This window comes from Pituophis catenifer, unplaced genomic scaffold (genome assembly GCF_029215685.1).
Source record: "Pituophis catenifer annectens isolate HBS135680 unplaced genomic scaffold, rPitCat1.0.hap2 SCAF_16, whole genome shotgun sequence".
Taxonomy (NCBI): domain Eukaryota; kingdom Metazoa; phylum Chordata; class Lepidosauria; order Squamata; family Colubridae; genus Pituophis; species Pituophis catenifer.
Genome location: NW_027256896.1, coordinates 21,689,252 through 21,715,529, shown reverse-complemented (window position 1 = coordinate 21,715,529; position 26,278 = coordinate 21,689,252). Strand labels below are relative to the sequence as shown.

Here is a 26,278-nt window from a genome sequence, read left to right as displayed (position 1 = left end):
CTGCGCTGGCCACCGGGCTTCTTCAGTGGGCCTTGGTGCCAGGGAAAAGAGATCCCCTCCCCCTCCGCTTGCCTTTATTCGGCTATCGAAAGGGGCGCTGCCAAGATGAGGCTGCAACCTCCATGCAACAAGTGTTATGGGAGTTGTGATCCAATTCACAATTCACAACACAAACCTCTCCCCTCTCGGCTTGAAGTGAATGGGTGACTTTACAGAGGAAGGGCTTCCTGGCTTCACAGGCCTGGAGGGTTGTGGTTGCTGAGCCTTTAAAGCACTTTCCAGTTTTGGTGCACAACTTTACATGGAAACAGACTGGTGGAAATGTGCCCCCCCCCAAGAGACACCCCCAAGGCCGCTTGAGAAGGAATAGAAAGGGCCGTTCTCCAACTAAAAACAATTTACTACAAAAGCATCAAAGAAAATTTCAGTCTGCTCAACTTTGGAGAAATTTATTTACAAAAATTAAATAATTATCTTCTATGAAAAGAGATGTCTAGGGTGTTTTCCCTTAAAAAAAGGTCCACATTATTCAAACGGATGTTTCTAAATTCCCAAGCTGGCAGAGGGCTCTCCTTCACTTAAAATGTGACAAGGCAGCGCCAGGAGAGCTGCGAAGGCGGCTGGGGCTGAACCTCCCTACGGGGGAAAGAGCAGTTTTCCTCTTCTGCATCTTAACAGCCTCTGACCTTCTGCAACTCTTGAAGGAAGCTGTTAGAAAACCAAAAGGGTTCTTTCTGAATCTCCTGCAGCCGCTTCTCCCATCACCAGAATAAGATAAAATATAGATTTTTTGGTGCAGACGGTAATTCCAGCAAGATGGTCCTTCAAGTCAGGGGAGCCCCTTCTGCACCCCAAGCTGCCGTGCTTCTCCTCTAGAGCAAGGAGGAAGAGGGAGCAGCTGTTCTACTGTCCAGGTGCCGGCTCTTTGTGCAAAACGGGTCCTGGCAGATGCTGCCAACCTGCCTGTGCTTTTCCCTGGGCGTGTGTGTGTGTGTGGGAAGGCCGGCTTCACCTGGTCAAACCAAGCCGGCATCTTTGGCCATGTTGCAGAAGACGCCTCTGCTCTCAATGAGGTCAGCAGGAGCCCCACACTCCACGATTCTGCCTTTCTCCAGGACGATCACCCTAAACGGACAACAGCCCCGTCCATCACCATCTTCCTTTCCCTGCACAAGGGCCGCCCCGTGCCAACTCCTGCCAGTGGCCAATAATCCCAGAGCCTTACCGTGTGTAGTCCATGATGGTGTTCAAGCGATGCGCAATGGTCAGGACCGTGCAACCCTCAAACTGAGTCCGGATCGTCGACTGGATGAGGCTGTCGGTCTCGAGGTCTACCGCGGCAGTGGCTTCGTCCAAAACTAGGATTTTGGATTTCCGCAGCAGGGCTCGAGCGAGGCACACCAGCTGCCGCTGACCCACACTTAAAGGCAGAAAGGGAAGCGTTAGATGCCAAAGGAGCAACGTGCTGGGTGCTTCGTCCTTTTAAATGAAACAGGAATTTTGTAAAGAGAGGCTGTGTGTGTCCTTGTGCCTGTTTCCCAGACACAGGCCGATGTGTGTGTGTGTGTGTGTGTGTGTGTGTGTGTGTGTGTGTGTGTGTGTGCAGAGCCTGGCTTCTGTTTATCTCAAAACTGACTTTTTACAGCTGCTCCTAAAAGGGTGGAGATGTTTGCCTGGACTCTGATCATTTCAGTCGCAAGGCACAGCTCAGGCTGGCATTTTCCAGGCAGCTAGCAAAAACTGCCCCAGATTACAGCCCATGCCAGAAACCAATTTCCTTGAATACTTAAGACATCCATTGCATCCTCCTTTTACAAAAAGGCTGCAGCCAGAAATGGGCCGCAACCACTTCTCTCTGTCCCCCCTCTTTGCAATTAAAGAAAGTTAAGAAGAGGACCAGAAAAAAAACAGAAAAAGATCCAGAGGAAGAAAGAACATCAAAGAAGAAAGAGAATGAAATATATTAAGAAAAAAGAAATGCGTCCTCTGTTATCCCACTGGAAGTATTAAATTGGTACAATGTATAAAGACGATCTTATATCAGTTTCATGTGTGATCCTCCATAACAACACGATTAGGAGAACACAACTATCTCCAAGGATTCTGAGTCAGGCTGTCCTTGAGTTGATGACTAACCAGGAGGAGGAGGGCGCACCGCCCCTCCCCTCAGGAAAGACAGCCAACCAAGTAAACACCAGGCACGGTTTTTCTCCTGGTGGTGTGTTAAGGCAAGGCTCAGCTTCTCACATCTGCTTCTTCCTAGGTTCCCAGGCAGCCAGAATCACACCTGAGTCTGAATCAGTCCTAGATGGAGAGCTGGGCACACAGCCAGAGACCAGTCAAAACTGCTCCAAAACTGTGGAACTCCTGCAAAGCGAGCAGATGCTTTCTCAGCAGTGCCAGTTTAACAAAGGGCTGGCAGAGCCAGAGTTTAGAGGCAAACAAGCTTGGCGGAGCTCAGCATCATGCTCTTAAACACGTGCCTAACATGCACGCACCCTTGTGTGTGGCAAAAACTCTGGGGCTTTTGAAGTCCGGTTGCCCTGTATACCTGAGGTTTTCTCCACCCTCTGAACACTCATGGAGGAGCTTATCAGGAAGGGAGGAGACGAAGGCTTTTAGGTGAGCAAGCTCCAATGACATCCAGACGTCGTCATCAGAGTACTGGTCAAAGGGGTCCAGATTCATACGCAAGGAGCCAGAAAACAGGATGGGATCCTAGGTAGGAAAGAGAAAGGAGAACAGAGAACCACCCATCCAGGACAGAACCCACCAAAAGGGTCCGATGGGCTCATCGCTCCCTCAAAGCTTCACAGCTGTTTCTCCCCCTTTCTAAAAGGGCCTCCTGGGTGGGAAGATTAAAATCTTCCAAGGGCTCTGAAGCTGCAAACGCACCATGGAGGCACAACTGGCCTTTGCATTTTCCACGGGCTCAAATCCAGGCTTTGCTTGCATGCATTCACTCCCAAGTGATTCCATTAAATGGGACTCCAGTTTTGGGGAGAGGCGGGGGGGGGGGGAGAGACCTTGCAGAGAAGGTCAGGCCCCAAGGCAACCCCTACCAACCTGGGGGATGATGGTGATCTTGAAGCGAAGGTCATGGAGCCCGATTTTGGCAATGTTAACCCCGTCAATGAGGATCTCTCCTTCCGCTGCCTCTTTGATCCGAAACAAGCCGAGCATCAGAGAGGACTTCCCGGCCCCGGTCCTTCCGACGATGCCCACCTGCAGAGGGCGGAGAGCAGAGACAGAACGGCAGAAGCAGCTGCAAAGGGCCCAGCCTCCCCTCTTGGCCCAGCCCTTCCCAAGAGGAGTTAAACACATTTTGAGGGATCGGAGGATATGTGGGCAGCACCGGACGGACATTCAGGAAACCATCCCAACCTCTGCAGGCAGAGACGATTCTCCTTATGGACCTTGAAGAGGTCGTGCCACGCAGGATCCCTTCTGGGCACACGGTATCTGCACTGCTCCCCAGTGATTCAGATGAGCACGGAAGGAGCTCCTGCCTTCACCAGCTTCCCTGCTGCCCCCTCCCTCCCAGTGCCAGGAAGCCTCTCCTCTCCCACCCTCCATCCTGCAGAGACGCGGCTGCTTCCAACCTCCAGCGCTGCCTGGAACTCACTTTCTCCCCACCGTGTACCACGATGGAGATGTCCCACAGCACAGGGTCCATGTCGCTCCGGTAGCGAAGGCTGTAGCCCCGGAACTCCACTTGCCCTTCCTGAGGCCAGCCGGGAGGGGCAGCCGTTCGCTCAGAGGTCCACTCGGCCTGTGAGAGATGGAAATCAAGCTCCCATGCGCCCCAGCTATTCCGTGGTCCGGGAGCCTTCCCAAAACCACCCACCGGCTCATCCCTTGGGCCCAATCCCCCTGCTCAGCACTCGGTCTCTCACCACCCACAGGATATTTTTCTGGAGAGTGCAAACGCCATAACAGGTGATTCCCAGCAAACGGCCAAGGCAAAAGATGCTACTTCTCTTGGCCACCAGAGGGTGCCGCTGCTCTGCAAGTTGAGCGGTGGGAGACCAGATGCGGCCACTGTGGCCCCTTTGCCCTTGGATGGACAGGACTGGAGCTCATGCTGAGTGACAAAGCCACGGGGAGCCTGGGGGTTCGCTTTTGAGACTTTTAAAGAGAGGATTCAGCCAATTGCAGGGGGTTCCTAAGCATTAGCCAAATAGAACCTTCTTGTTTAGGATCAGTCTATCTCAAAGAACTATCTGCCAGGAAGTGAGAACAGGAAAGGGTGCAGGTCTTCCTTACTTGTGGACCCCGTAGAATCTATGAGATTCTACGAGAGGTCCCTTTCAGTGCTGGCTGACCAGCATTTGAGCAGCTCCCTGAGGCTGCATCCTCCCCCGCCCCACCTGCCCCAAAGCTTCTCCTGGGAGAACCAGGCGGGTCCCAGGGATGCCGCTTCAGGCTTTTATGCCCAAAGAAGACAATGCCGGCTGTGAGCAGAGACTGGCCTCTTTCTCCTTCTCTGAGTATTCCTTGACTCTTTCCACAGCTACAATGTTGGTCTCCATCTCGGAGGACATTCGGACCAGCCAGTTTAAGTAAGTGGTGATCTGCAAAGCAAGGGCACCCCTGGTCAACCCCAGAACTCCAGAGGAATCTGATCCCCCGAAGCACAGAAGCAGGCAGCACCTTTGGAAGACATCTCTGAGACAGCCGCCAGCAGGGATCATGGACAATTTAGGGCTGGGATTTAAGGTGAACGCAGCCCCCCCGAGAGGTTGCAGGGAAGGACGCCTGGCTCAGGGCAGACCTCCAGACCAGACGATGGCAGGAGCGGTTCTCAGGGGCCAGAAGAACCTGGCCAGCCAATCCTAGGAGGAGCCCCCGTCTCTCAGGCGAGAGGCTATGCAATTATATCAATGCGATTATATTTCTAAAATCCCCCCATTTTACTAGAATCCCTCCCACAGCAGGATGCATTCTCCCATCTGAGAAGGTTCGGCTCATGAAGAGGCTGAAACCAGCCGGGCCATCCTGAAGCCGTCCTACCTGCAGCGAGTAGGAGATGGACAGGCCCACCAGCCCCGCACTCAGGCTGTGGCGAGCAATGACGGCAAACAGGGCTGCAAAAAGGACGATGCAGTTGCCCACCGACTCCAGCCGGACGGCCAGCCACCTGCACAGGCCAGGGAGAGCAGGGTTAAAGGCCGGCAGAGAGCACCCTTTCCAAGCACTTGAGGGCTTCCTAGTCCTCCCCCAACAGGGTTACCGGTTGGCCACAATACTGGGGTAGTAGGCCTTCTGGTTTTCGTCCACTTTCAGGTCACTCTGCCTGATGAACCGTTTCTGCTCTCCGAAGGCACGGATGACGCTGACACCCAGGAGGGTCTCATTGAAGTGCGAGTAGACCGGGGAGCGGCTGACCGACTCCAGACGCTTCAGCTGGCGCGAGGTGGCAACGTAGAAGCGCTGGGGAGGCATGAGAAGGGGCGGCAATCAGAGGGGTCCCAGGACCAGGAGGGAAGCCCCAGGGAGGGCCATGAGTGGCCCCTACCTGCACGAAGAAGTAGATGAGTCCCAGGGGGGGGATGACCACGGCCGCAATCGGTGTGGCCAGCAGGATGATGACACAGGCGCCCAGAACATTGAAGAGTGAGCCCATGAACATCTTGATGACCTGTGGCAGGGTGGAGTCGATGATGTCCATCTCCTTGGAGAAGCGGTTGACCAGGTTCCCGCTGGGCGTCTGCTCAAAAAAGCTCACCGGGCACCGCAGGACGTTGTGCAGCAGGTTGAGGTGGAGGCGGCGGGAAGCGAAAATCCCCCCTACAGAAACTGCCATGGAGTAGCCAAACACTGCCACGCCTGCAGGAAAGAAGAGGCCAAAACATGGACCTGACTGGAGCCGCCCAAGGAGGCCAACTCAGCCCAATGAGATCTGGGTCATTGGGAGCCCAAGAGCATTCTGGAAGATTCCAAAGGCTGCCCATTGTCACCCGTCCCAATGAAATCTCCTGCAGAGGATGCCTTTAGGAGCGCCAGCCGATATGCCTCTGATCTGCTTCCCAACTATAGAAATATCCCATTCAGGGCAATGAAGCTGGCTGAGATACCAGCTTTGGGCATCCAACCCTGTGCCAGCTGTGAGGTTGCCACCCTGCCGCCCCGCGACCAGGATCAGGACACCCAGACATTACTCGCTGGGCAGATTGTGAAGAGCCCAGGGCGGAGAAGGGAGAAGACAAGGCCAGCACCTAGCACATAACAGCCTCCCTTCCATCTCATCCTGCTCCCCAAAAGACCTTCCCTTTCAAAAGATGGCACAGATCTGGACACTCTGTGAGTTCTGTGCCCACAAAATACAGGATTCAGACCCTTGAAGAGGGGAGCCCTCCCTCCTCCAGCAGGGGCCCCGGGGATGTCCCTAGGTGAGCTGCAGGCCAGAAGGAACCCCCAGGGCCACAAGGGGGGAGGGGCAGACCTTGAGAGATTCCCAGGGCACCATACACCCCCAGGCGCATGTTGGTGTGCTGCTGCGTCCCGTTGAGGACGGGGTCATCTGTCCACAGGCTGAGCCAGTAGTTGGAGGCCAGGGAGGCCACGTGGTTGCAGAGGAAGAGGAAGATGCTCAGGAAGGAGATGCCCAGCCCGATGGCTCTCATGTACTCCCAGTAGACGGTCGTCTTCACCTGCGACGCACAAGGCGGCCATCAGAGGGAGGGCCCACCACTCCATCAGGACCCTTCTGGCCCCCCAAGCCCAGGAATCTGCTGCCTCAACAAGTGCCCCCCCTTCTTCTCTGGTCACAGAAGGCTTGGGGGGCTCCTGGATCTGGTTCCAACTCTCCCCCCCCCAATTCCCTCTCTCATTCTCTGCCTGTCCCGGCTCCCTCCTGGATGGCCAGGGCAAGAGATGGTCACAGCTCACACCGTCTCTCCTTCTGGGTCCCCCAAAAACCTCGTCTCAACCTGAGAGGCGACCCTCGGCAGGCACTCGGCAATGGCTGATCAGAGGACAAAAGCAGCGGCGCCCTTTCCACCAGCCGTGTCTGCACCCAAGTGCCAATGTCCCTGCCCGTGTGTGTGTGTGTGTGTGTGTGTGTGTGTGTGACGGGGGGGGGGCTTGAGCTGGGGCCGAGGAAGATGGAGCCCAGGCGGGCAGAGCGAGGTCAGCCATGAGCGGTTGCCACTGGCCAGTTCAGCCTCCCAGTGGGAAAAGGCAAACAGACATGACCTTGGCGGGCAGCAATGAAGGCCCTGAACTTGACACAGGAACCTGGGCTGGGGCCAGCTGTCCGAATTGCAGCCAGGAGCCTGGGCCAGCTGGAAGCCTTTTCCAGAAAGAAAACAGCCAATTCAACCCCCAGCTATTTGCTGTTTACACTGAGTGACCTCGTTCAACTGTGAAGCGTTTGTGATCAGCAGCTGGCCAATTTTTTTTTTAAAGGAGAGAATGGCGCCAAGTTATTGTTGACATAAATACTAATAAAACACTTTATCCCTGAATAAAGGAATACACTTAATCCCTGAACCTAATCTCCAAATAAAGGGACTGTTGGCCCTTTGAAGGCCGGCCAGGGATGCCAAGAGGGCCACTGGATCACTCTCGGGCACATTCACTGAGTCTTGGAAGAGATCCTCTCTGCCAAAGTGCCTCGACTTCCCTTCTCACACTTCCCTCAGAGTCTGGCAGTGGAAGCCAGTTCCCTGAGCCCTCCCTACGGCCCCTTCCCCCTTCCCTAGGGCCAGCCCTCATCATCCCCACTGAGAGTCTTTTCAAGGCTGCTGCTGCTCTGGGCAACGGCTCCTCTTTTGGAGGCAGGGGTTACTATGGTCAGCCCCCAACTCCAAAGCCCTTTGCTGCCAGTCAGGGGAGCCGGTTTAACTGGGCTAATCTGTGGAACCCCCAGTGGGCGGTGGCTGGGCTCTCACTTTCCCTGTCTGGGCAGTGTCCGCTTCGGTTAATTTCCAGGCGTTCTTCCCATCCGGCGCCTTCTGAGCCTGGGCCAGGCTGTTCTGCACCAAGGACTTCTCCGTGTCGCTGCTGTAGGTCGAGGAGTGGCTCAGCTGCCTGCAAGGCCCACATGCCACACTTGAACCCGGGCTGCTGAGCTGCTTCATGCAGTGCTCTCGCCCAGCCCAAAGCCCTCTGCCCATGCTCAGAGCAGACCGGCTCCCGCAGGCGTCCCACTCCCCCAGCCTCCAAAGACCCCCCCACTGTGCGGGCATCACTTTGGCTCTGAACCAAGCGTCTTGTTGCAAAGGCCTGGGATCATGACAGAGGACACCTGGCAGGGGCTGAGCGCTCCGCCCTCCACAAGAGCAGAAGCCGCTGAGAAGCAGCCCTTGCCCACTGAAGGACTTCCCTACATCACCGCGAGCAGAGAAGGCAGGAAAAATCGGGCTGAAGATTCAGTGATCAGGAATTTCCTCCCTGTGCTGGAGCAGAGTCTGCCTCCAGGACAGAAAAGACCCCCCTCCTTCCCCGTGCGTCCCCTCGGCCAGCAACTGAAGGGCTCCAGGTGGGGCTAAGGCACCTGCTGATGCCAGGGAAGGAAGGGAGCAGCAAATGTGTGGGGGGCGGGATTTTTCCTAGCTTAGGTGAAACTCAAAGTCTCTGGGAGCAAAGCACCCGGACGTGCCCCCCAGGGGCTGCTCGCCTTGCCCACCTCCTCACTTGGACCGAGTTTTCGCTGGCAAGGACCCCGTTCTCCAGCAGCTTCTCTTCCTTTGTGAGCAGACCAGGGGTCTCTGCAGGGATTAAAAAGAGGACAGATAGAGGGTTGGTGCATGAAACGAAATGGCCAAAGCAAAGGAGAGATTCCCAATTAAATCCGCTACTATCCAGGACTATCCTCAAGGAGTCTGCCTCTCTGCAAATATTTAAGAACTGAAGCTATTCATTTCAATCCACTCGCTGAACGAGAATTTGGTGAGAATTTGGACTATTTTTTTTCCTAGCAAAGAATACAAGCCATCAGAAATTTGGGGGGAAATTATCGAGCTTTTATTACTGCACGCTGCTTCTGCAGACTGCCAATTGCCAGCAGTTTGGCAGTTGAAATCTCACCAGGTTGACTCGGCCTTCCATCCTTCCGAGGTGGGTCAAATGAGGAGCCAGATTGTTGGGGGCAAGAGGCTGACTCTGTAAACCGCTCAGAGAGGGCTGGGAAGCGGTATACAAGTCTAAGTGCTCTGGCTCTTGCTGTTGAGCGTTTCAGTAACTTCTCTCCACCCTCCTCTGTTCAAAACGCTTTTTATAAAGCCAAAGAAAGAGGAGGAGAATGAACACAGAAGAGGTGGAGGTGGTTTAAGCCCTTCTTAGGCTATGCTGGCTTGTTTAAGGAGAGCAAAGTACAATTCAATTGGGCTGATACGGGCAAGAGTTAAACAAGCGATTTCCACGGCTCTCTTCCCACAATCAAGGAAAGCGGGATTTTTATTAGCTTTATAAACACCCAATTAAGCAACTCTGTTTTCAGGGTATAAGATGAACCGGCCTTGTTTCCCCAGCGCCAGCTGGCAAGCCCAGAAGCTGTTTGTCCAGCAGAGCAACGGCTTGGGCAAGAACAGCCGCGTCCCAGAAGGCTCTGCAGAAGCCTGGACTGTTTCTAAACCAAGATACACAAAGGGTTTGAGGAAGCAGCTCCAACCCTTGACTGGCCCTGGACCAGGCATTTCCAATCCTGCCCAAGAATGAGAAGCAACCCAAATTAGTTTTGGGACCAGTGGAGGAAGAGAAGCCTCAAAACCAGCCACACCACTGATGTCCGATGAGCCGGTCAGACCAGTCTTGGCAACTTCCAAGACTTCAACTCCCAGAATTCCCCAGCAGACACTTAAAAGTTGCCAAGTCTGAAAACACCTATTTAAGAACAAGACAGATTTTTTTCAACTCAATTTCTAACAACCATAAGCTGGAAACCCCTCCAGGGCTCGGCCCCTTAGGGCACCCATTCACACACAACACTGCACAGCAACCAGCCAATTAGATAAACCAAGCCTACTTCTAATACCCCCTCAATAATCGCAGGAAAAGGACAGGCAGTAAACACACGAGCAGCCCCAGGAAGCAGCCAAGACACAGACAGGATGGAACCTCCAGCTATCAGCCATCCAAGGGATTTTCCCACCCAGATGGCATCAACAGCAACATTTGCCCAGGGCTCTTTCCAATCTCAGCAACCCAAGTGGGTGGGGGCAGGGAAACAAGAGCACCCATACAGTAGTGGGACAGTGGCTATATCTACATCCGCCAGTGCCCGCTCCTTGCCTTCGCCAGCCACGTTGTGATCCGCCCCGGCGTACGTGCGCAGGAACTCCGCGAAGGCCCGGTCTTGCTTCAGCAGCTCTTGGTACGACCCCATCTCCGATATTTTCCCTTCGGACAGCACTATGATAGTGTCCATCAGCGGCAGGTAGCTGACCCCGTGCGTCACCAGAATCCGAGTCTGGGGCAGGAAGGAAGAGGCAAAGCCAGGGAGGTTGGGGGACGGACGGGTTTGCGGTGCCCACTGAAGGCATCCAACGCAGCTCAATATAAAAGAGTCAGCGAGAAGATCGGGGATGAAAAAAGAAACCCCACCCTTTGAGTTCCCAGAGGCTGCGGAAAGGCCACCCACAAGCTTTCCCAGGCACCTACTTTGTTTTTCAGGAGGCCCTTTGGCCCAATGACTTTGTCGAAAATGTGCTTCCCGACGTGGGCATCCACGGCCGACAGGGGGTCATCCAGCAGGTAAATGTCAGTGTCGGCATAGACGGCCCGGGCCAGGCTGACCCTCTGCTTCTGGCCGCCTGACAGGTTCACCCCCTGCGGAAGAGAGAGTAGCGCCCTCAGGGCCGGGCAGGAGCCAGAGTGCCACGGAGAGCCCAGGCGCTGCCCGGGGGCTCCACAGAAGAGGACGTGAAAGGGAAATGGCACCACACAGAGATTTTAAGCTTTGGTGTGGCCAGAAGCAAGCCCTCAAGCACCTTCTCTCCAATCTCCGTCTGGTCTCCGGAAGGGAAAAGCTCCAGGTCCGGCAGCAACGCGCAGGCCTCGACCACCTGCTGGTAGTGCTTCCCGTTCAGCTCCCGCCCAAAGAGAATGTTCTCCATCAAGGTTGCGTTCTGGATCCAGGCTTGTTGAGGGACAAAAGCCACGGAGCCCTGCCGAGAGGAGAACCCCCCCTTGAATTTCCCTTCCAGGCAGCCCACCGCTGGCCCATGCTGCTGCCCTGAGAGCCCACAACTTCCACCGGGGGAGGCCGGCTGCAGCCCCCCAGGAAGCCCCTGCAAGAGAATTCTGCTTGCCTGCCCCTTCCCCAGAATTCCCTTTGGCTGAAGGACATCATAGGTGGCCCCCAGGGAAATGAGACCCTCCTCTATTTGCCAACCCAAGGAAAGGAGCCGCTCCAGTCAGGGCCTGAGGTGCTGCTGGTGGGCCACGCCTCAGAGATGCCCCTCCCTCTGCCGGATCATCAGATAAGCCCCCCCAAGCTCTTCTGCCCGCCTGTCCCACGCACCCTGAGAGAGACGTGCCCCTCCTGCTTCTCCATTTCTCCTAGAAGAGCTGACAGGAGGGAGGATTTGCCGCACCCGACCTGGCCCACCACAGCCACCAGGGAAGAGTCCTGGATGGCCAAGTTGATGCTGGAAGAAAAGGAATCACCAATTCAGCCTGGACCCCCAGAAGATCACTGGAGCAAAATGAGGGAGGCCTCCAGGGCCTGTGAGAGGCCAAGGACCATCTCTGGGGGCCCAGCTGGAGAGCCAAAAGTTCAAGCATCCGGGGGGCAAGGGATGCCATCCAGGGTCTTACCTGTTCAACACGGGGGGCTCTGTCCGTGACCAGCTGAAGGAGGCGCTCTTCACGCTGACACTGTTGCTGCCCGCTAGCCAGTGGCAAAAGGAAAGGTGCCCTTGAGCAGGATGGAGGTGGCCAAGGGCAACAGCTGCCAGGGATAGGGACCCCCTGGCCCTCTCCAAGGGATGCCTTTCTGGACTCCCCCGCCCACCTGCCACCTCCAGACCCCACAGTGCCAACCTAGCTGAGCATCACAAACTGAGAACTCTGGTGACGGTGCAGATGTTGGAAGATTCCAATGAGCCATGCTGAATTTAAATGGGGGGAGGGAGAATCTGGCAGCTGCTCTTGACACCAACTGCCCCCTTGGCTGACAGTGCTCAGCTCACCATTCCTGAGGTTTCCTCGGACGACACTGTCGGGATCCAGCTCTTCATGGGACAGGAAGACCCGGAGACGCTTCAGGGACACGCTGGCCTGGACCCCAATAGACAGGCCTATCCTGAGCATTCTGCCCTGAAATTCTGGGGCCAACAAGGGTGGGGGCTGTGGGCTGCCCACCCCGGAACGGCAGAGTTGGGAGGGACTGTAGAGATTGTCTAGTGCAGGGCTAGAGACCACCTCTCCTTGAAGGCCTCCAGGCGAGGAGGACTCAGCCTGTCCTGCTGGTTGACGCTTGTCCCCCCCCCCCAGGAAGCCCCCCCGGCCCCTGCTGAGTCTCGAGTCCTGCTCGCTCCCACCCCGGCTGACCCCTGGCCAGAAGACTCTCACTTGCACGATGCTGCTGACCACCATCGGAAGGATGTTGAGGGGGAACCGGAGGATGTTGAACAATGCCAGGGACACAAATGCCTTCTGGGCATCCAGGATGTTGTTTTCCGAAATGGACACATAAACGGCGAAGGTGGACAAAGCAACCTGGGAACAAGCAGGCCGGGAGGAGTCACACCTAGAGGGAGACGCACCTGACCAGGTTGTGCAGCAGGAGGCACACGCTACCCCCCAAGCTCACGGAGCCTGGGAAGCCCCTAGAGAACCCTGGAAGGGCTCACCAGGAACGGGGCACAGACCCAGGTGAAGGTGCCAACGGCCGCCAGGTAGGCTGATTTCTTGAGGACCTTCAGCTCCTCCTGCCGGATCTCCAGCACTTTCCGCTTGAAGGCCAGCTCCCAGGCGTAGAGCTTCAGCACTCGGATCCCGTTGAGGATCTCGTTCATCAGCTTGATGCGGCTGTCCTTGCTCTTCATGTGAGCCACCTGGAACCGGCCACGGAAGCCCGTCAGGACATGCCTCACAGTGGCCCAAATCCTGGACTGACTGCAGCTGTGCAGCTCTGGGCTGGGCCCCCGAGGAACCTGGCTCACAAATCTTTGGCCGTCCTGGACTCTGATTCCCATAACCTCCACGCAGTTAACTCGGATTCTGGGAGCCGATTCCCAGCCCCTCCAAACAGCTCAGTTGGGGGATGGCAGCGCTTCATTGGCGCTTAGTGATTTAGTTGTTCTTGTATTTAAAAGGGGAAGCCGAGCGATCTAAGGCAGCGTTCCTCAGCTTCAGCAACTTTAACATGAGTGGACTTCAACTGCTGGCCAGGGAATTCTGGGAGCTGAAGTCCAGCCATCTTAAAGGTGCCGAGGTTGAGGATCGGTCACCTGGACAAATCAAACCCTTTGGGGAATCAAGCAACGCCACCTGGGAGAGACCCCGGCCCCTCCAGCCCACCGTGGCCGAGTCCACTTGACCGTCACGGCAGAGCCTCCCACCTGGTAGGTCTTGGTCTTCATCGCTATCACCGCGTTCACGGGCACCAGGAGCAGCATGACCGCCACGCCAGCCAAGACGGAGGGGCCTAGATTCTGAGGAAACCATTGGAGGCACATCGGTTCTCACGATCCGGAGAGGCCTTGCGGGGTGTGAGTGGAGCCCCTTCCCCAAGGGCCCCGGGGCTCTTTGTACCTGCCACAGCAAGTAGAGAGCCAGCATCACTTGGAAGGGGGCCGACCACACCATGTTGATGTAGGTCGCCAGGTCCATGAAGCGCTGGGCATCCACTGACATCAGGTTGACGATCTCCCCCACCGTGGACGTCTTCCGTGCCGAATTGGTGATGACCAGGGCCTTGGCAGCAGAGACAGCAGACAAGGAGGGGGGTTTAAGCATCAAGGGAGCCCCCACGACAAGAATGAGCTCGCAACACAAACGGAGAACTCGGAAGCCTCACGTGGATTTAGAGCTGGAGGCCCCATTAGCCAAAAGAAGCCTCAGGAAGGCAGCCTGGGGTTTATAATCCCTGCAACAGCTACACCAAATTCCCCTGCCCTTCTCTTTTTTTGGAGGGGGGGGAAGGGGAGGCGGGGATTGGGGCAGGTAAGTGACATTTCATCCTAATTAAGTTTGACTACATTTTCAACACAGTTAACATTAACCATGATTTATGGCTTGGATATTGTGGGATTTCCTCATCTCCGGGCCAGCCTAGACGGGGTGGGGAGACGGCACGAGAGAGCCAGGATCACAAGCCGGGTCTCTCTTTGGGGAAGTCGCAACCCAGCGAGGTGCCAATCGAGCCCATCCCGAGCAGCGGAGAAAGAGCCCGAGGCCTTTCTGCCCACAGAGCCTTTCACAGAAGGTCATCAGACGCTTTTGCAGTTAATGAATTGCCAGCTCTGCTCCCAGCGATTCGGGCAATGCCACCCCCGCCCTGTGTCAGGAAAAGCTCCTTCCAAAGCCAGTCCTGGCAAAGACTTTGCTAATAAAGCAGGGAGGAAAATGCCTCTTTGTCCCTAGGAGCCTCCTGCCTTGCAGGGCTCTCCCTTCCTGCCTTTCTTCCCTCCAATCTTCCTGCCTCGGCAGACATGCAGTTGCCCCCTTACTTCTGGGGTGACCATCGCGTCAAGGAGGGGCCGTCCCAGGTGGTGGCTCCCAGTCCCCTTGTCCAGCCAAGGACGGAGGTGGCCCCACCCCAAGCAGGCGGCCACCACCGTCCCGCACCTTTCGGTAGATGGCCCCGATGACGGCCGTCTTGAGCCTCATCCCCGTCACAAAGCAGATGTGGAAGTACTGGTGCAGGACCAGCGTCTGCAGGCCGGCCGTGAAGAAGAGGAGGCCGGTGTAGAGGAAGCCCTGCCAGCTGGGGGCGCTCTTGTCGTTGACAAAGTTAATGAGCAACCTAGGAAGGAGAAGGTGGAGATGTTACAGGAAGGAACCACAGGCCGAGTTTTGGGGCCGGCCAGCCCAAACATCCTTCCCCCCCCCTCCCCCGAGGCCGGGAGAACACAGGGTGCTGGGACGCTCTTAGGACAAAAGCAAACACACCAGTGAGGTTCAAAGCAGCAAAGGAAGCACAAGAGAAAACAGCCTGCGATTCATGACATCAAAGGCAGGGAAGTTTGTAACACTGGGGACGGAGAGGGGGATTCGACGGCTGGAATGCTGGGCTCAGCCTCCTGAAGTCCTGGTGTGAGTTTGCCACCCAGGAGGAGCCCCGGCAAGGGAGCAATGAGGCAGTCAAGCCACCGAAGGTGAAGGGCAGGGAGGGAGTCCGGCACTCACTTCAAGAGCTCAGGTCCTGAGAACATCATCAGGTCGTGGAAGGCCTTGAAGAGGAAGCTCATCAGGAAATAGGGGCCGAAGGTCTTGTAGAGCACCCGGGAGAGCGAGGGCTCCCTGCTCCTGGTGGGTGGTCCGAGGATCAGGGCCTCGGCCTCCTCTGCCACCTCCGAGTTGGAGCTGCTCCCTTTGGCCGGCTTCTTGGGCACGTAGCACATGGGGCTCAGAAGCCTGTGGAGGCAGAAGGGGGTCGGCATGGAGACTCTTTGGGATCACTACCCAAACACTGCTCAGGTCACCAAAACCGGTTATCAGGGTGGATTGTGGGGCTTCCCCCCTTTTGGGATCAGCCCCCCCCCTCTTCTGGCCAGAACCACCAGCCAGGATGGGAGTTGCAGCTCAACCAAGGCACCCCGAAAGCCTCAGCCAGGGAAAGCAGCCACAAGGTGGTTTGTGCTGTGGGAGGACAAGACGCCTCCTTGCCCCCCAGTTAGCACTGGGAGACCCTGGGGGCTGTCGATCACCACCGACTTAATTCAAGGGCCCCAAACCAAATGACAGGCAGGGGCGGGAGCCACTCCCACCCCCCACCTTTGCCTTCTCCGTGAAAGGAATGGCACTAAAGAGCAAGGTAACAAACAAAAGGCTTCTGTTGACTAGTGTCGCACAAAAGGGGCCCTCCTGAAGCCCCCGCGTTTCCAAAGCAGAGCCAAGCGCTAACGGCCTCTGAGAGCAACACGCACTTCCTGGCCCGGGCGTACTCCCGGGCCCAGTGGGCAGCCAAGCCGGGCACCACCTGCTCCGACGTGTCTTCCTTGTTCAGAGACCATAAATCTTTGGCTTCCAGCGGCTGCCGGTACCCGTGAATCATCAGCCTGAGGGGAAGAGGAAGTTTCGGCCTCAGAGTTACACAGAAGGGCTGCTCTGCACCAAGCCCCTTTCAGAGGAACTGCACTGTGGCCCCGCAAAACGTCCCACAGGGCCACAGAAGTTTTGGCCTCCAAAGGGCTAGTCGGCTCAGCCAGGCTTCTTAGGCCTGGTGCCCTTCAGGTAAGTGGGATTACAACCCCCAGAATCTCCAGCCATCATGAGCAGGCAGAGTCCCCTCTCAGCTGTAAGGCTTGACTGGAGAATCAAGAAGTTCAAGTCTATAGAAATATCTGTTTTCTTACCCTGAGATCCACCAAAACGTGATCTTGGACAGGAAGGAAGCCCCGGACTCTGGGCAGGGATTCTTGGGGGAGGGGGGGAGGAGAGAAGGGATTAAGCTGGTTATTGAGTATCACTAGTTTCTAATGGCCTTCAGACAGCGGGGGGGAGGGGGGCAAGCACGAAGCAGGGCAGCTGTGTCCACATCGCCAGCTCAGCCGACGGCCGCTCTCTCCCAGAGCCCTTTTAGAGCAGAGCCAGTTTTAGGGTTCAGACCCTTCAATAGGATCAAAAGACGTAACTGGTTCACTTCATGAAGCAGAAAGTTGGCGATCCCAAGTTGACTGTATACAAGGGAGATGGGAACGTGCCTTGTGTGGCCCTGGGGACAAATTCTGCCCGTAATTTGTTTATTGTTATGGTATGATCTCAGCAAGATCCACCTTCAGCCTGTTATCCACCTCCCTTCTGGTTTTGCAGGTGCGGCTGGAGCTCATGAACTCACTGAGGCCGGAGTGGCCACCAGCGGCATCACAAGCTTAAAATTAAATCACAACCAAACAAGCTTAAAATTCCCGACTCTTCCCCAAAATCCTCTCTGATTTGGGAACCTCCTTCGTCCCCATACAAGACTTTGATCATTTGCACCAATGGAAAGGAACAGAACCACCTTTTGAAAAACAAACCTCTAACCCAAACCACAGCCAACAATTGTGGTGCAGACTGGAAATTCAAGCCACAGAGGTTGGACAAGCGGATGCAAACAGTTCAAAGTTGTTTATATGCAATTGAGCAGAAGATTAAAAAGAGTTTCGTTAAGCAAACACATTACTTAAATACCCAAATATGACTCATTCAGCCAATTGCCGGGATAACACTTACCGGGCCACGAATGTTTTCGGAAAATAAAGGTGGATGTTCTGGGAAACAGGACAGAATAAACTGAATTAGCACCAAAGCGAAGTAGATGTAGAAAGTGGTATAGCGGAAGGCATCTATTTCCGCATCCTGGGAAGGAAAATAAGAACGCCACTTAGTGAAGTTTGTGGAATTGCCCTGGGAATATTAGCGCCTTTTTCCCCAATAAGAGAGTTCAGCGTTGTCCAAGAGGAAACTCCGGTTGAACCTGCCTGGGTACTAAATTAATCGAGGGGAGATGCAAATTGTGTTTGCTTCATCTCACTGAGCATTTCGTTTTGAAAAGCCCACAGGAAAGTCTCCGAGTGATCACCAAGGAAGGATCCCCCCCACCAGCTCTGGCCACAACCACTGGCCACGGGGTGGGCAGAGGGGTCCTTCTTCCCAGAGGACGGGTCAGCTCAAAGGGTTAGTCTCAAATGAAATCCCAAGGGGTCAATTTATGGCCTCTAAAGCCACAAGACCCCTGAGCGTTCAACCTGCCATTAACCCCAGCCTCACTTGTTCAGCTGCCCCTCCAGCTCGCCAAGGATTCTGCCCACCAGAAGCTGGCACTCACCGGGCACAAAGCGTGCAACATTTTGGATCTGAACATGATGACCGCACACAGGAATGCAATCAGCCAGAAAAGGAGCAACACTCCCGAGGACTGGGCTCCTTTGATCCTCTCGTACTGGATCAAAAACGTGGCAAGGAGCTACAGATACGGAAGTCAAAAGAATAGACTGTTACTGCCTACAGAGGCTCGCAGAGCCAGAGCTCTCCGGGATCACAGCTGCTCACTCCGCCCTCGAACTGGAGCAGGCGTGATCCGAGATTTGCTTCCCAGGGTGGGCAGCACAGCCGCCATCAGCCACGCTAACGGTTGCAAGGGAGAAAGTCTGATGGATCAAAATGCACAAAGCCCAATAATCCAAGTTACTCTCACTCACCATTGTTATGCCCAAAATGGTAGGGCTAATTAAAAAAACTGGAGCTCGCACAATGTGGTGATTTCTTTCCCAGAAAGAGTAGAAAAGGTCTGTCCAGCAGACGAGCCACAGGAAGAGGCCCAAGGCCTGCAAGACAAGAGAGGACGGGCTCTTTATCTGTGCAAATCACTCCTCCCCAAGCAAGGGCCCAAGAGGCCAACAGAAGTTTTAGAGCGTCCTAAAGACTCAGAAAGGAAAAACCTGCATTCAAACCAATCCGTCCCCCAATTCCCCGGTGCAACACACTCACAGGAGAGGCCCTTCTCTGCAGGTTTCCAGCCATCTCCCCACCCCCCCCCCAGCACTAGGGCTCCCAAGAGAGGCCAGGGGGCCAAGCCACAGGGCTGGGGGGCGGTCTGGCTTTCCAGCTCACCGTTTTGGCTTTGTTGAGGTGAGACATTTGGATGTAGCCCCGGTCATGGCGGCGGAGGTAGGCGAAGTAGATGGGGAAGCCCACCCAGAGGTAAAGGCAGGGGGTCCAGGCAAGGACTGTGTTCTGGAAGCACGGTGTGAAGTCCGGGTGTTCCGTGTACCACGTCAGGTTCCAGTCCTGGGGAAAAGCAGACATCAGGCAGGGAAGGGAGGTGAGGCAGAGGTGAAATGCTACTGGTTCAGGCGAACCAGCCCAAACCAGTAGTAAAAAATGCTACAGGTTCACCAAACCAGTAGTAAAAATTTTTTTTAAAAAAAGTTCCGATGATCAGCTGAGCAGATCCGGGCGCTGCCATTCTAAGCCTGCCGGGGGCAACCACCGCCTCACCTGTTGCGCCTCTTGGGTAAACCGGTTGGGGGTCTCCAAGGTGGCCAGAGCAACTGAGGCGCCTGCTCCCCTTCCTGCCAGGGCAAGGTGAGGTGCCTTTAAGATGAGTGGTTGGGGACAGGATGTCGGGAATGGGCTGCTGCGAAAGATCAGGAGCAAAGACACACACACAGATACAGGCTCAGAATGGCAGTGCCTGGATCTGTTCCAGGGAAGTGGGTCTACTTGGTGGAGCTGCCGTGGGGGTCATGCGGCGTGATGGCTGATTTTCGCTGCTCTTAAAGGCTCCGGAGCACTCCAGGAAGGGGAGCAGGCGCCTCAGTTGCTCTGGCCACCCTGGAGACCCCCAACCGGTTTGCCCAAGAGGCGCAACAGGTGAGGCGGTGGTTGCCCCTGGCAGGCTCAGAAAGGCAGCGCCCGGATCTGCTCCGGGGCCTTTAAGAGCAGCGGAAATCGGCCGTCACACCGCACGACCCCCAAGGCGGCTCCCCAAGCGGACCCACCGCCCAAGGAGCACGATCTGGGAGTGGCTATGGCTAGCCCTGGCTGGGCAAGGCCAGAAGGGGTAAATTCCCCAACTCCGGTTCAGCCAGCCAGGGACGGGACATCGGGCACAGGCTGCTGCAAAAGACCAGGAGCAAAGACACAGATACACGCAACCTGTGCACACAGAGGTACCGGTGAGGTTTTTAGTGAGTAGCGCAGGAAGCCAGACTTGCCTTCACAGGTACGAAAGCTTTCTACAAATGGAAAAACGCCAGGAGCAAGCGCGTGCTTCTTTTTGCACTTGCTCCTGGCGTTTTTCCATTTGGAAGACGGAGAGGAGAAAAAAGAAGACGAGGGCGACGATCTCAGGCACGTGAAGCAAGGTGTGAAAATCTGCAGCAGGAAGCTCGGGTTGAGTGAAAAGAGGGAGCAGCTGAGCGCTTTGTTTCTCCGGAACTGGTAGTAAAAAAATGCTTAAAAAGTTATTTAAAAAAGTTCCGACGATTGCGTGTCACTCAGCTGATGGTTGGAACTTTTTTTAAAAATTTTTTTTACTACCACTTCAGCCGAACGGCCTGAACCCGTAGCATTTCACCCTTGCCCCTCCAGCTGGGAATGCAAATCAATTGGGCCCCAACATCAAGGGGAAACTCATGTGGCAGGAGTTTCTGCCTTGTTCCAGGAGAGCCCCAAACCTGCTGGGGGGCTCCTGCCTGGAGGGTCAGTTAAGGGTCTCTCCCGCTCCCTTCAGCTCCCACCTAGCTTCACTTCCAAAGAAATCCCCCTGAACTGGCGAACTGCAGCTCTGGGCGATTCTACAGGTGCATATCCTGCAGGGCCGCCTCTTTCAGAGGGCCAGGCGGTGGCCCCCACTACTCCACAGGAGGGGAGGGAAAAATCTTGGGGGGGGGGAGGATGCCTCTTCGTTGCCTCCGTTCAAAAGCACCACCTGCATTTTTAACACTCCCACTTCTTTCTTCCTTTTCTTTGCAGCGATCCCAAAAATGCGGTAAGAAGATTAGCTCAGCCCCTCCTCTTGGCGGCCTCTCCAGAACCCCAGCAGAGAGATTAACGGCTATTTTTAATTGCGAAAGGAGGGTGGCAACAGGGAAGCTATTTTAATGGCAAAACATCCCACCAATTTAGGAATCGGCCAAGGGAAGGTGGGAGGCCTGTCAAGGGATCCGTATGAAAGCCTCACTCCCCCGCACCCCAACTTTTCCCCTGGCCCATCATCCCCCCCCTCCATGGTTTCTATAAGAAAGGTTCACAAACGTTTCTAGGCCCAAAACATGGCTGCTCTGCGCATCGTGTCTGATTCGGAACCGCCCAGCAACCAAGTCGAGCGAGGGGGAAGGGGCCGAAACCAGACTCCTTGGGGAAAAGCCCTGAGCCGTCCTGGGGGCCTTGCGTGGCTCTTCATCCCAAAACTGAGGCTGGTTGGAGCGATGTCCAAAATGTCCTTGAGTGAAAGGAGAGGGCTTTTAAAGATAGGCGAACCAGAGAAGGGCAGAAGAGAAACGCCAAGGAACCTCTACCCAACCCGGCTCTGTGCAGTGTGAAGGGGAGAAGTGGCTTGCAAAATCTCCTTTCTTGGAGCTCGGAGGAATCGACCACAACAAGGAGAAAGTGCGTCATGCTGGCCGGCTTTTCAGAGATGACCTGAGGTGACTTGCTTATCCTCCCAGCCGCCAAATTTAGCAAAGCATTTTGCACCCAGCTGCTCCTTGCCCTGCCCGGCTCCTGCTTCGAAGTTAAGGCAAAGATGAGTCAGGAGGCAGCAGGGCCACTCCCTCCGCCCACCCGGTCACAAGCGCCCACGGGAACTCCAGCAGCCTTCATGCCCCAACCTGACCACAACAAACCCACAGCACAGCAAGTTTCTCCCCTAGCGACAAAGCCAGGGCCTGGCACCCCCTTTTGAGCGCTTCCTGCAGGTCCCTTTCCCACTGAATTGGGGGGGGGGAGTTCCAAAGCCACAGGACAAGCAAACCAAACAAATTCTGCTGATTGCAGAGCTCTCCAGGGACAAATGGACAACCCCTAAAAATATTACAAATCATCAGAGCCACGGACCATCCAGGCCAACTCAGCTTGAACTAAAGCCCCAAACGACCCAGGGCCAGAGACTGGCTGCTTTGCCTGAAACCGTTTGGCCTAAAATGCAGTAAACAAAAGTTGGTGCCACTGTAATTCAACTCTGGCTCGCCAGAGCTACGATTTATTGAAGTATGGCATTTTGCACACAAAACAAGTTTAGCTGTGAAAAATAGGCAGGACGTCTGGCCAAACTTTTAAAGCAGAAGCAATGAGAAGCCTTTTCTCATATTGACAATGTGCAATTCTGTGCCATTTAATACAAATGCATACAAGTTGGGGACAGTCAACATTCCTGGATCACTGATTATTTGACAACCAAGATCCTATTTCTCTCCCGTGGACTTTTAATACTGGGAGTTCACCTGCCACTATGAAAACAAACCAACTGCCTGCCCCACCAAAATTTCTCAGAATTTGAGACTCAGAATGTGGCTGTTATTCATTTTTTACACTGCAAAGCCAAGATTTTACAATTGTTGGCACATTTCAGAAGCATGAAAGTATTCGCCTGAATACTTAAAAAATGACACCACTTTTCCAAGCGAGTCAGAAGGCAGGGAGCTCAATCATTAGGGTGAGGCTAAGCAAACCAAACACTTGAAAACCTGTGTTTTGTCCAGAAATCAACACCACATAACGATCCCTAATTTCCACAACGACTCAGCCTGCTGTATACAACCTTCAACAGGCCATGAAAGAGAATTCTGTTCTGTCCCACAGCTGATAAATGGCTTTTTAGTGGAAAGTGGGCATCCGCAGCCTGGCTCTCCTGGCTGGGGTCCAGGAAAGCCACTTTGGCCAAGAAGGACCCTACTAAGCTTAGATGGGGATCTGGGATCAGAGGAAAACAGAGCGACCGAGCCCTTGGGCAAGGAAAGCTTCCAAGCAACGTTTCCCATTAGAAAACCTCAGTCCAAAGGCTTTTAACTGTGATCCCTCAAGCCATCTGGTCACGTCCTGGACCAAGCCCGGCCCGAGGAGGCTTTTTGAAGGTGGTTGCTGGTTTGGGAGTAAGGACCGTTTTGTTTCCGTTAACTCTCCTGTCATAAACAAGCAACGAGCACAATTCCCTGGCAACCATCCGCTCTCCTGCTTCAAGCAGAGGGAATCCTTGCAGGTCGAGACATGCGGGACGGTGAATGCCAGCTGCTTTCTGGGCTGCTGCAAAGGCCTGGCTAGATGTGCCACGTTCAACGCCCACAGCAACGGCTAACGGATGGGGGTGGGGAAGCTGGGCATTGAGAGAACCAGCAGGGTGGCTGGCAAGACGCAACAGGTTTGCTGGAGGGGGAAATACGTAGCAACGCATAAACCGAGCAACTGGACACCTAACTTATATTTATTGCACGCTGCCTGCAAACCAAACAGTTGCTAACAGTCCTGGCCAGCTTAAAGGCCAACGTGGCTGGAAGCCAAGGAAAGTGCCAGCCCCACGGGTGCCGGGGCAAGGGACGAGAGGAGCAGTCCTGGGGGGGGGGCATCTAAGACGCAGCAGGGAGAAATCACCTTTCAGCCGCAGACTCAGGGTGCCAGGCGGCATCCTGGGTCCCTTTCCAGGTGTGACCAGGACACCAAGGCTGGCTGAGAAAGGCTGGCGGGGCATCTCAGCCACTCCTTCAGCGGTGGGCGGGCGAGCGGGGGACTGTCCAGGGACACACCACCGCCCTTCTTCCTCTGCACCAGCATGGGAACCAGGCGGAGCCTGCCCACCCGTCCAACTGGGCAGTGGGAAGCTCCTGAGCGAGTCTCAGATCCGGCCCCAGCCTTTGGCCCCCTCCGCCCTTCTCCATTTGCAACGTGATGCCAGCCAAGACCTTTTGTGTTTTCCGAGACGGCCTTGGCAAAGGCTCGGCCACCGGCCACCCCCGCCCCGCCTAATCCCACCAGGAAGCCGCCCCGCTTTGGCAGCCTCAAGCCGGCCAGGCGCCTCTGGGAAACGCTTTCCCTCCCTGGCAAAAGAGCCCTTGTAACCCGAGTGGGGCCCGAAAGCGGTTTTTCCGGCTCCTGCCGCGGCCTCGGCTGCCCGCCCGTTATACCAGCGCCTCTGCGTGCGGGAGGAAGGGCCGCGCAAACTCGCCAGCTGACAGCCGGCCTCCCCGCAGTCGCCCGCCGAGACAAGTTCCCGCGCGGCGAACGGAGCTCTGGAGCCCGAGCGCTCTGCCAGACCGGGGGCGGAGGCGCAGATGCTGCCCGGGCGGGAGGATGCGCCCTTTGCAGGCAGCCCGGGCGGGCGGGCGGAGGTTCCCAGGCCGACCGAGGCAGCCCTTCGCGCCCGGAGCCAACCAAGACGCCGGCGCAGCGCAACTCCCGCCGGCCGGTCCCGCGATCTGGCAGCCCGGCCCGCTTTCCGCCCGCTCGCTCGCTCGAGGCGGCGCATCCCGGCGCGGAGAGCGCGCCTCGCCCGCCGCGTGGCCGGAGTCGGCTGGCCCTGCGCGGGGACTCTTACCCAGAAGGGCGCGTGGCAGAGCCAGGGGGCGCCCATGGAGCCGCTGGCCGGGAGGAGGCAGGGCGCAGCTCCCGGGCCCCTCGCACCGCCGGCAGCGCAGCAGATGGGCGGCCGGGGCAGGAAGGGGGCGGAGCGGCGGCGCCGGGGGGCGGGCGCTGGTTGGGCGCGGCGGCCGCGGAGGGGCGGGGGGGGGCCGGCAAACCGACGGGGGGCGCGGGGAGCCTCTCTCGCCGGCCTTCCTTGGCCAGCGGGCGGGGAGAGCGGCGCGCGGGGGCCCGGCCGCCCCCTTCCCTGGAGGAAGCTGCACGGGGAGGGCGGCGGGGCGGGGCCCGCTCGGCTTAGAAGAAAGGCCGCCACGCCGGCTGCAGCGAAGCGCCCCTCCGCCCACCAAGCCCCTCGGCCGCGGTCCCCCTCGGGGCGGGGCAGGTCGCCTCGCGTGTGCACGATGAGTCCGGGCGCCGCCGCCAGAGGGCGCCGGCGAGCGAGCCCGGCCGCACTGATTCAGCATCCCCCCTCCCGTCGCTGCTGAGTCAGCCCGCGCTGCGATTGGGCGGGCGCGGGCCAATGGGGTCGAAGGGCGGGCTCCCGGCCCTCGTGGGCTTCCGGCTCCGCCCCCTCCCAAGATGGCGACGGTCGCTGAGCTGAAAGCGGGTAACGGCGGCGGGCGCGGCGCGGGTGCCGGGAGGGGAGGGCGGCGGCGGGGCAGCCCCTGTTAACGGCGGCGCGCCTCTGTCTCCGCGCAGCCCTGAAGGAGGCGCTGGGTCGCAGCGGGGCGCTGGGGGAGGTGCGCGCCCGCGTCCGGGCTGAAGTCTTCGCCGCGCTGGACGACCCGGGCGAGCCGCGCCCCGCCGCCCCCCGCGAGACCCTCCTGTTGAACGAGCTCATCCGCGAGTACCTGCAGTTCCAGCGGTTCCACTCCAGCGCCTCCGTCTTCCTGGCCGGTGAGGAGGTGGGGGGTGCGAGAGGTCATCCATCCGGCCCTGCCCAGGAGGGGCGGAGGAGCCTTTGCTGAGAAGGGCTCCGGGAGGAGGAGGGCAGGCGGGACACACACACACCGCCGTCTCAGGCCAGGGAACCCGGGCGGCCTCCGGACAAGCCCCCGGCCAGACCGGTCCCCGCATCTCCGTCCGGCCGCCCTCGGACCTGAGCCCGCTCCCGCCCCCCCCCGTCTGTTGCAGAGTCCGGCCAGCCCGAAATCCCCTTGGACCGAGATTTCCTCGCCAAGGAGCTGCATGTCGTTGAAGACCCCAGCAGCAGATCCGTGTAAGAAGGCGACCGGCTCTCCCGAGGTTTTTCTCCCTTGGTCAGACATTGGTTGCCTCCCAGTCCAAATCCCAAATCATTTGCAAGCGGCAGTGATCATTTTTGCACTCTTGGCTCTAAAAGCAACCCCTTTTCCAGCTGGACATTGGTATTTCTGAAGTTTCATGTGAGTGGCTGTCCAGTGTTGCATTTGGAGGCTGATAAATCCATCCCAAAGTCCTTGTGCAATGAGCCCTGCTGGATTTGGAGAGCTTGATTGCTGAGTGACTCTACCTTTGTGCCTTTATTTCTCTTCGGGGGTGGGGGGGGTGGCTCTCTGCAGACCCCACTGAAGGGGGCACCTGCAACCCTTTCGCAGAGTCTCCTCTTTTAAGTATTGGGATTCTTTTCTTTGTCTTAACAGGCCACTTTTGTATGGAATTCTAACTCGGCTGTTACAAGGCAATGAAGATAAGCCCCCCCCCACATCCCCCAGAGCCCCCTCGGTGGCACCTTCAAAGTGGACTACCAGCAAGCCATCTAATTGAAGCAGTTAAATGGGTACAGCACACACAAACCGACAGACGTGTGTATATATTAATAATACTTCATTAAACATATATACTGCCTGACTCTCAGTGACTTTGGGCAGCTCACCAGTTACAGGGAAATCAATGAACGATGGAGCCAGGGGTCTTCCTCACCAAAGACCTGGGCGAAGAGCTCTTTTAAACAATGCTTGTCTGTCTTTGAGTCACCACATTGCAGTCTGTTTGGACACTAATGCGTTAATGGCTTTATCTTAACTTTCAGAAACTGTTGCAGACTCGAAATATGGTGCGAGGCTTTTGAAGATACATGGGGTTCACAAGGCATCCATGAATAAAGTAACCACATTTTTTATGAGTA

At 56.4% G+C, this 26,278-nt stretch overlaps 2 protein-coding genes across 4 annotated transcripts; one reads left to right on the top strand and one right to left on the bottom strand.

Annotated features, from left to right (window-relative positions):
• Positions 1-435: 435 nt before the first annotated feature.
• LOC139325299 (multidrug resistance-associated protein 1-like) lies at positions 436-24,635 on the bottom strand. Its single transcript, XM_070955107.1, is given in 34 exon segments — positions 436-1,125; positions 1,226-1,420; positions 2,552-2,718; positions 3,067-3,225; positions 3,626-3,772; positions 4,473-4,574; positions 5,014-5,140; positions 5,234-5,433; positions 5,519-5,829; positions 6,446-6,653; positions 7,896-8,034; positions 8,633-8,714; positions 10,237-10,414; positions 10,606-10,773; positions 10,935-11,111; positions 11,468-11,594; positions 11,764-11,836; positions 12,138-12,225; positions 12,520-12,666; positions 12,801-13,004; positions 13,512-13,604; positions 13,705-13,866; positions 14,740-14,917; positions 15,301-15,528; positions 16,041-16,172; positions 16,470-16,531; positions 17,329-17,454; positions 17,924-18,061; positions 18,297-18,422; positions 18,709-18,885; positions 24,128-24,241; positions 24,243-24,364; positions 24,367-24,506; positions 24,508-24,635. Coding segments are annotated over 34 exon segments (5,034 nt in total). The 3' UTR covers positions 436-1,016.
• CEP20 (centrosomal protein 20) lies at positions 24,502-26,278 on the top strand. Of its 3 annotated transcripts, none has more exons than XM_070955110.1 (5): positions 24,502-24,778; positions 24,871-25,068; positions 25,306-25,390; positions 25,794-25,930; positions 26,183-26,278. In XM_070955110.1, exons 1-4 carry the CDS (start codon positions 24,751-24,753, stop codon positions 25,915-25,917), a joined length of 435 nt encoding a protein of 144 aa, XP_070811211.1. In that variant the 5' UTR covers positions 24,502-24,750; the 3' UTR covers positions 25,918-25,930; positions 26,183-26,278. The 3 variants fall into 3 exon arrangements, with proteins under 3 accessions (XP_070811211.1, XP_070811210.1, XP_070811209.1); XM_070955109.1 differs by having other exon boundaries at positions 24,503-24,778; positions 25,794-25,955; XM_070955108.1 differs by having other exon boundaries at positions 24,503-24,778; positions 25,794-26,278.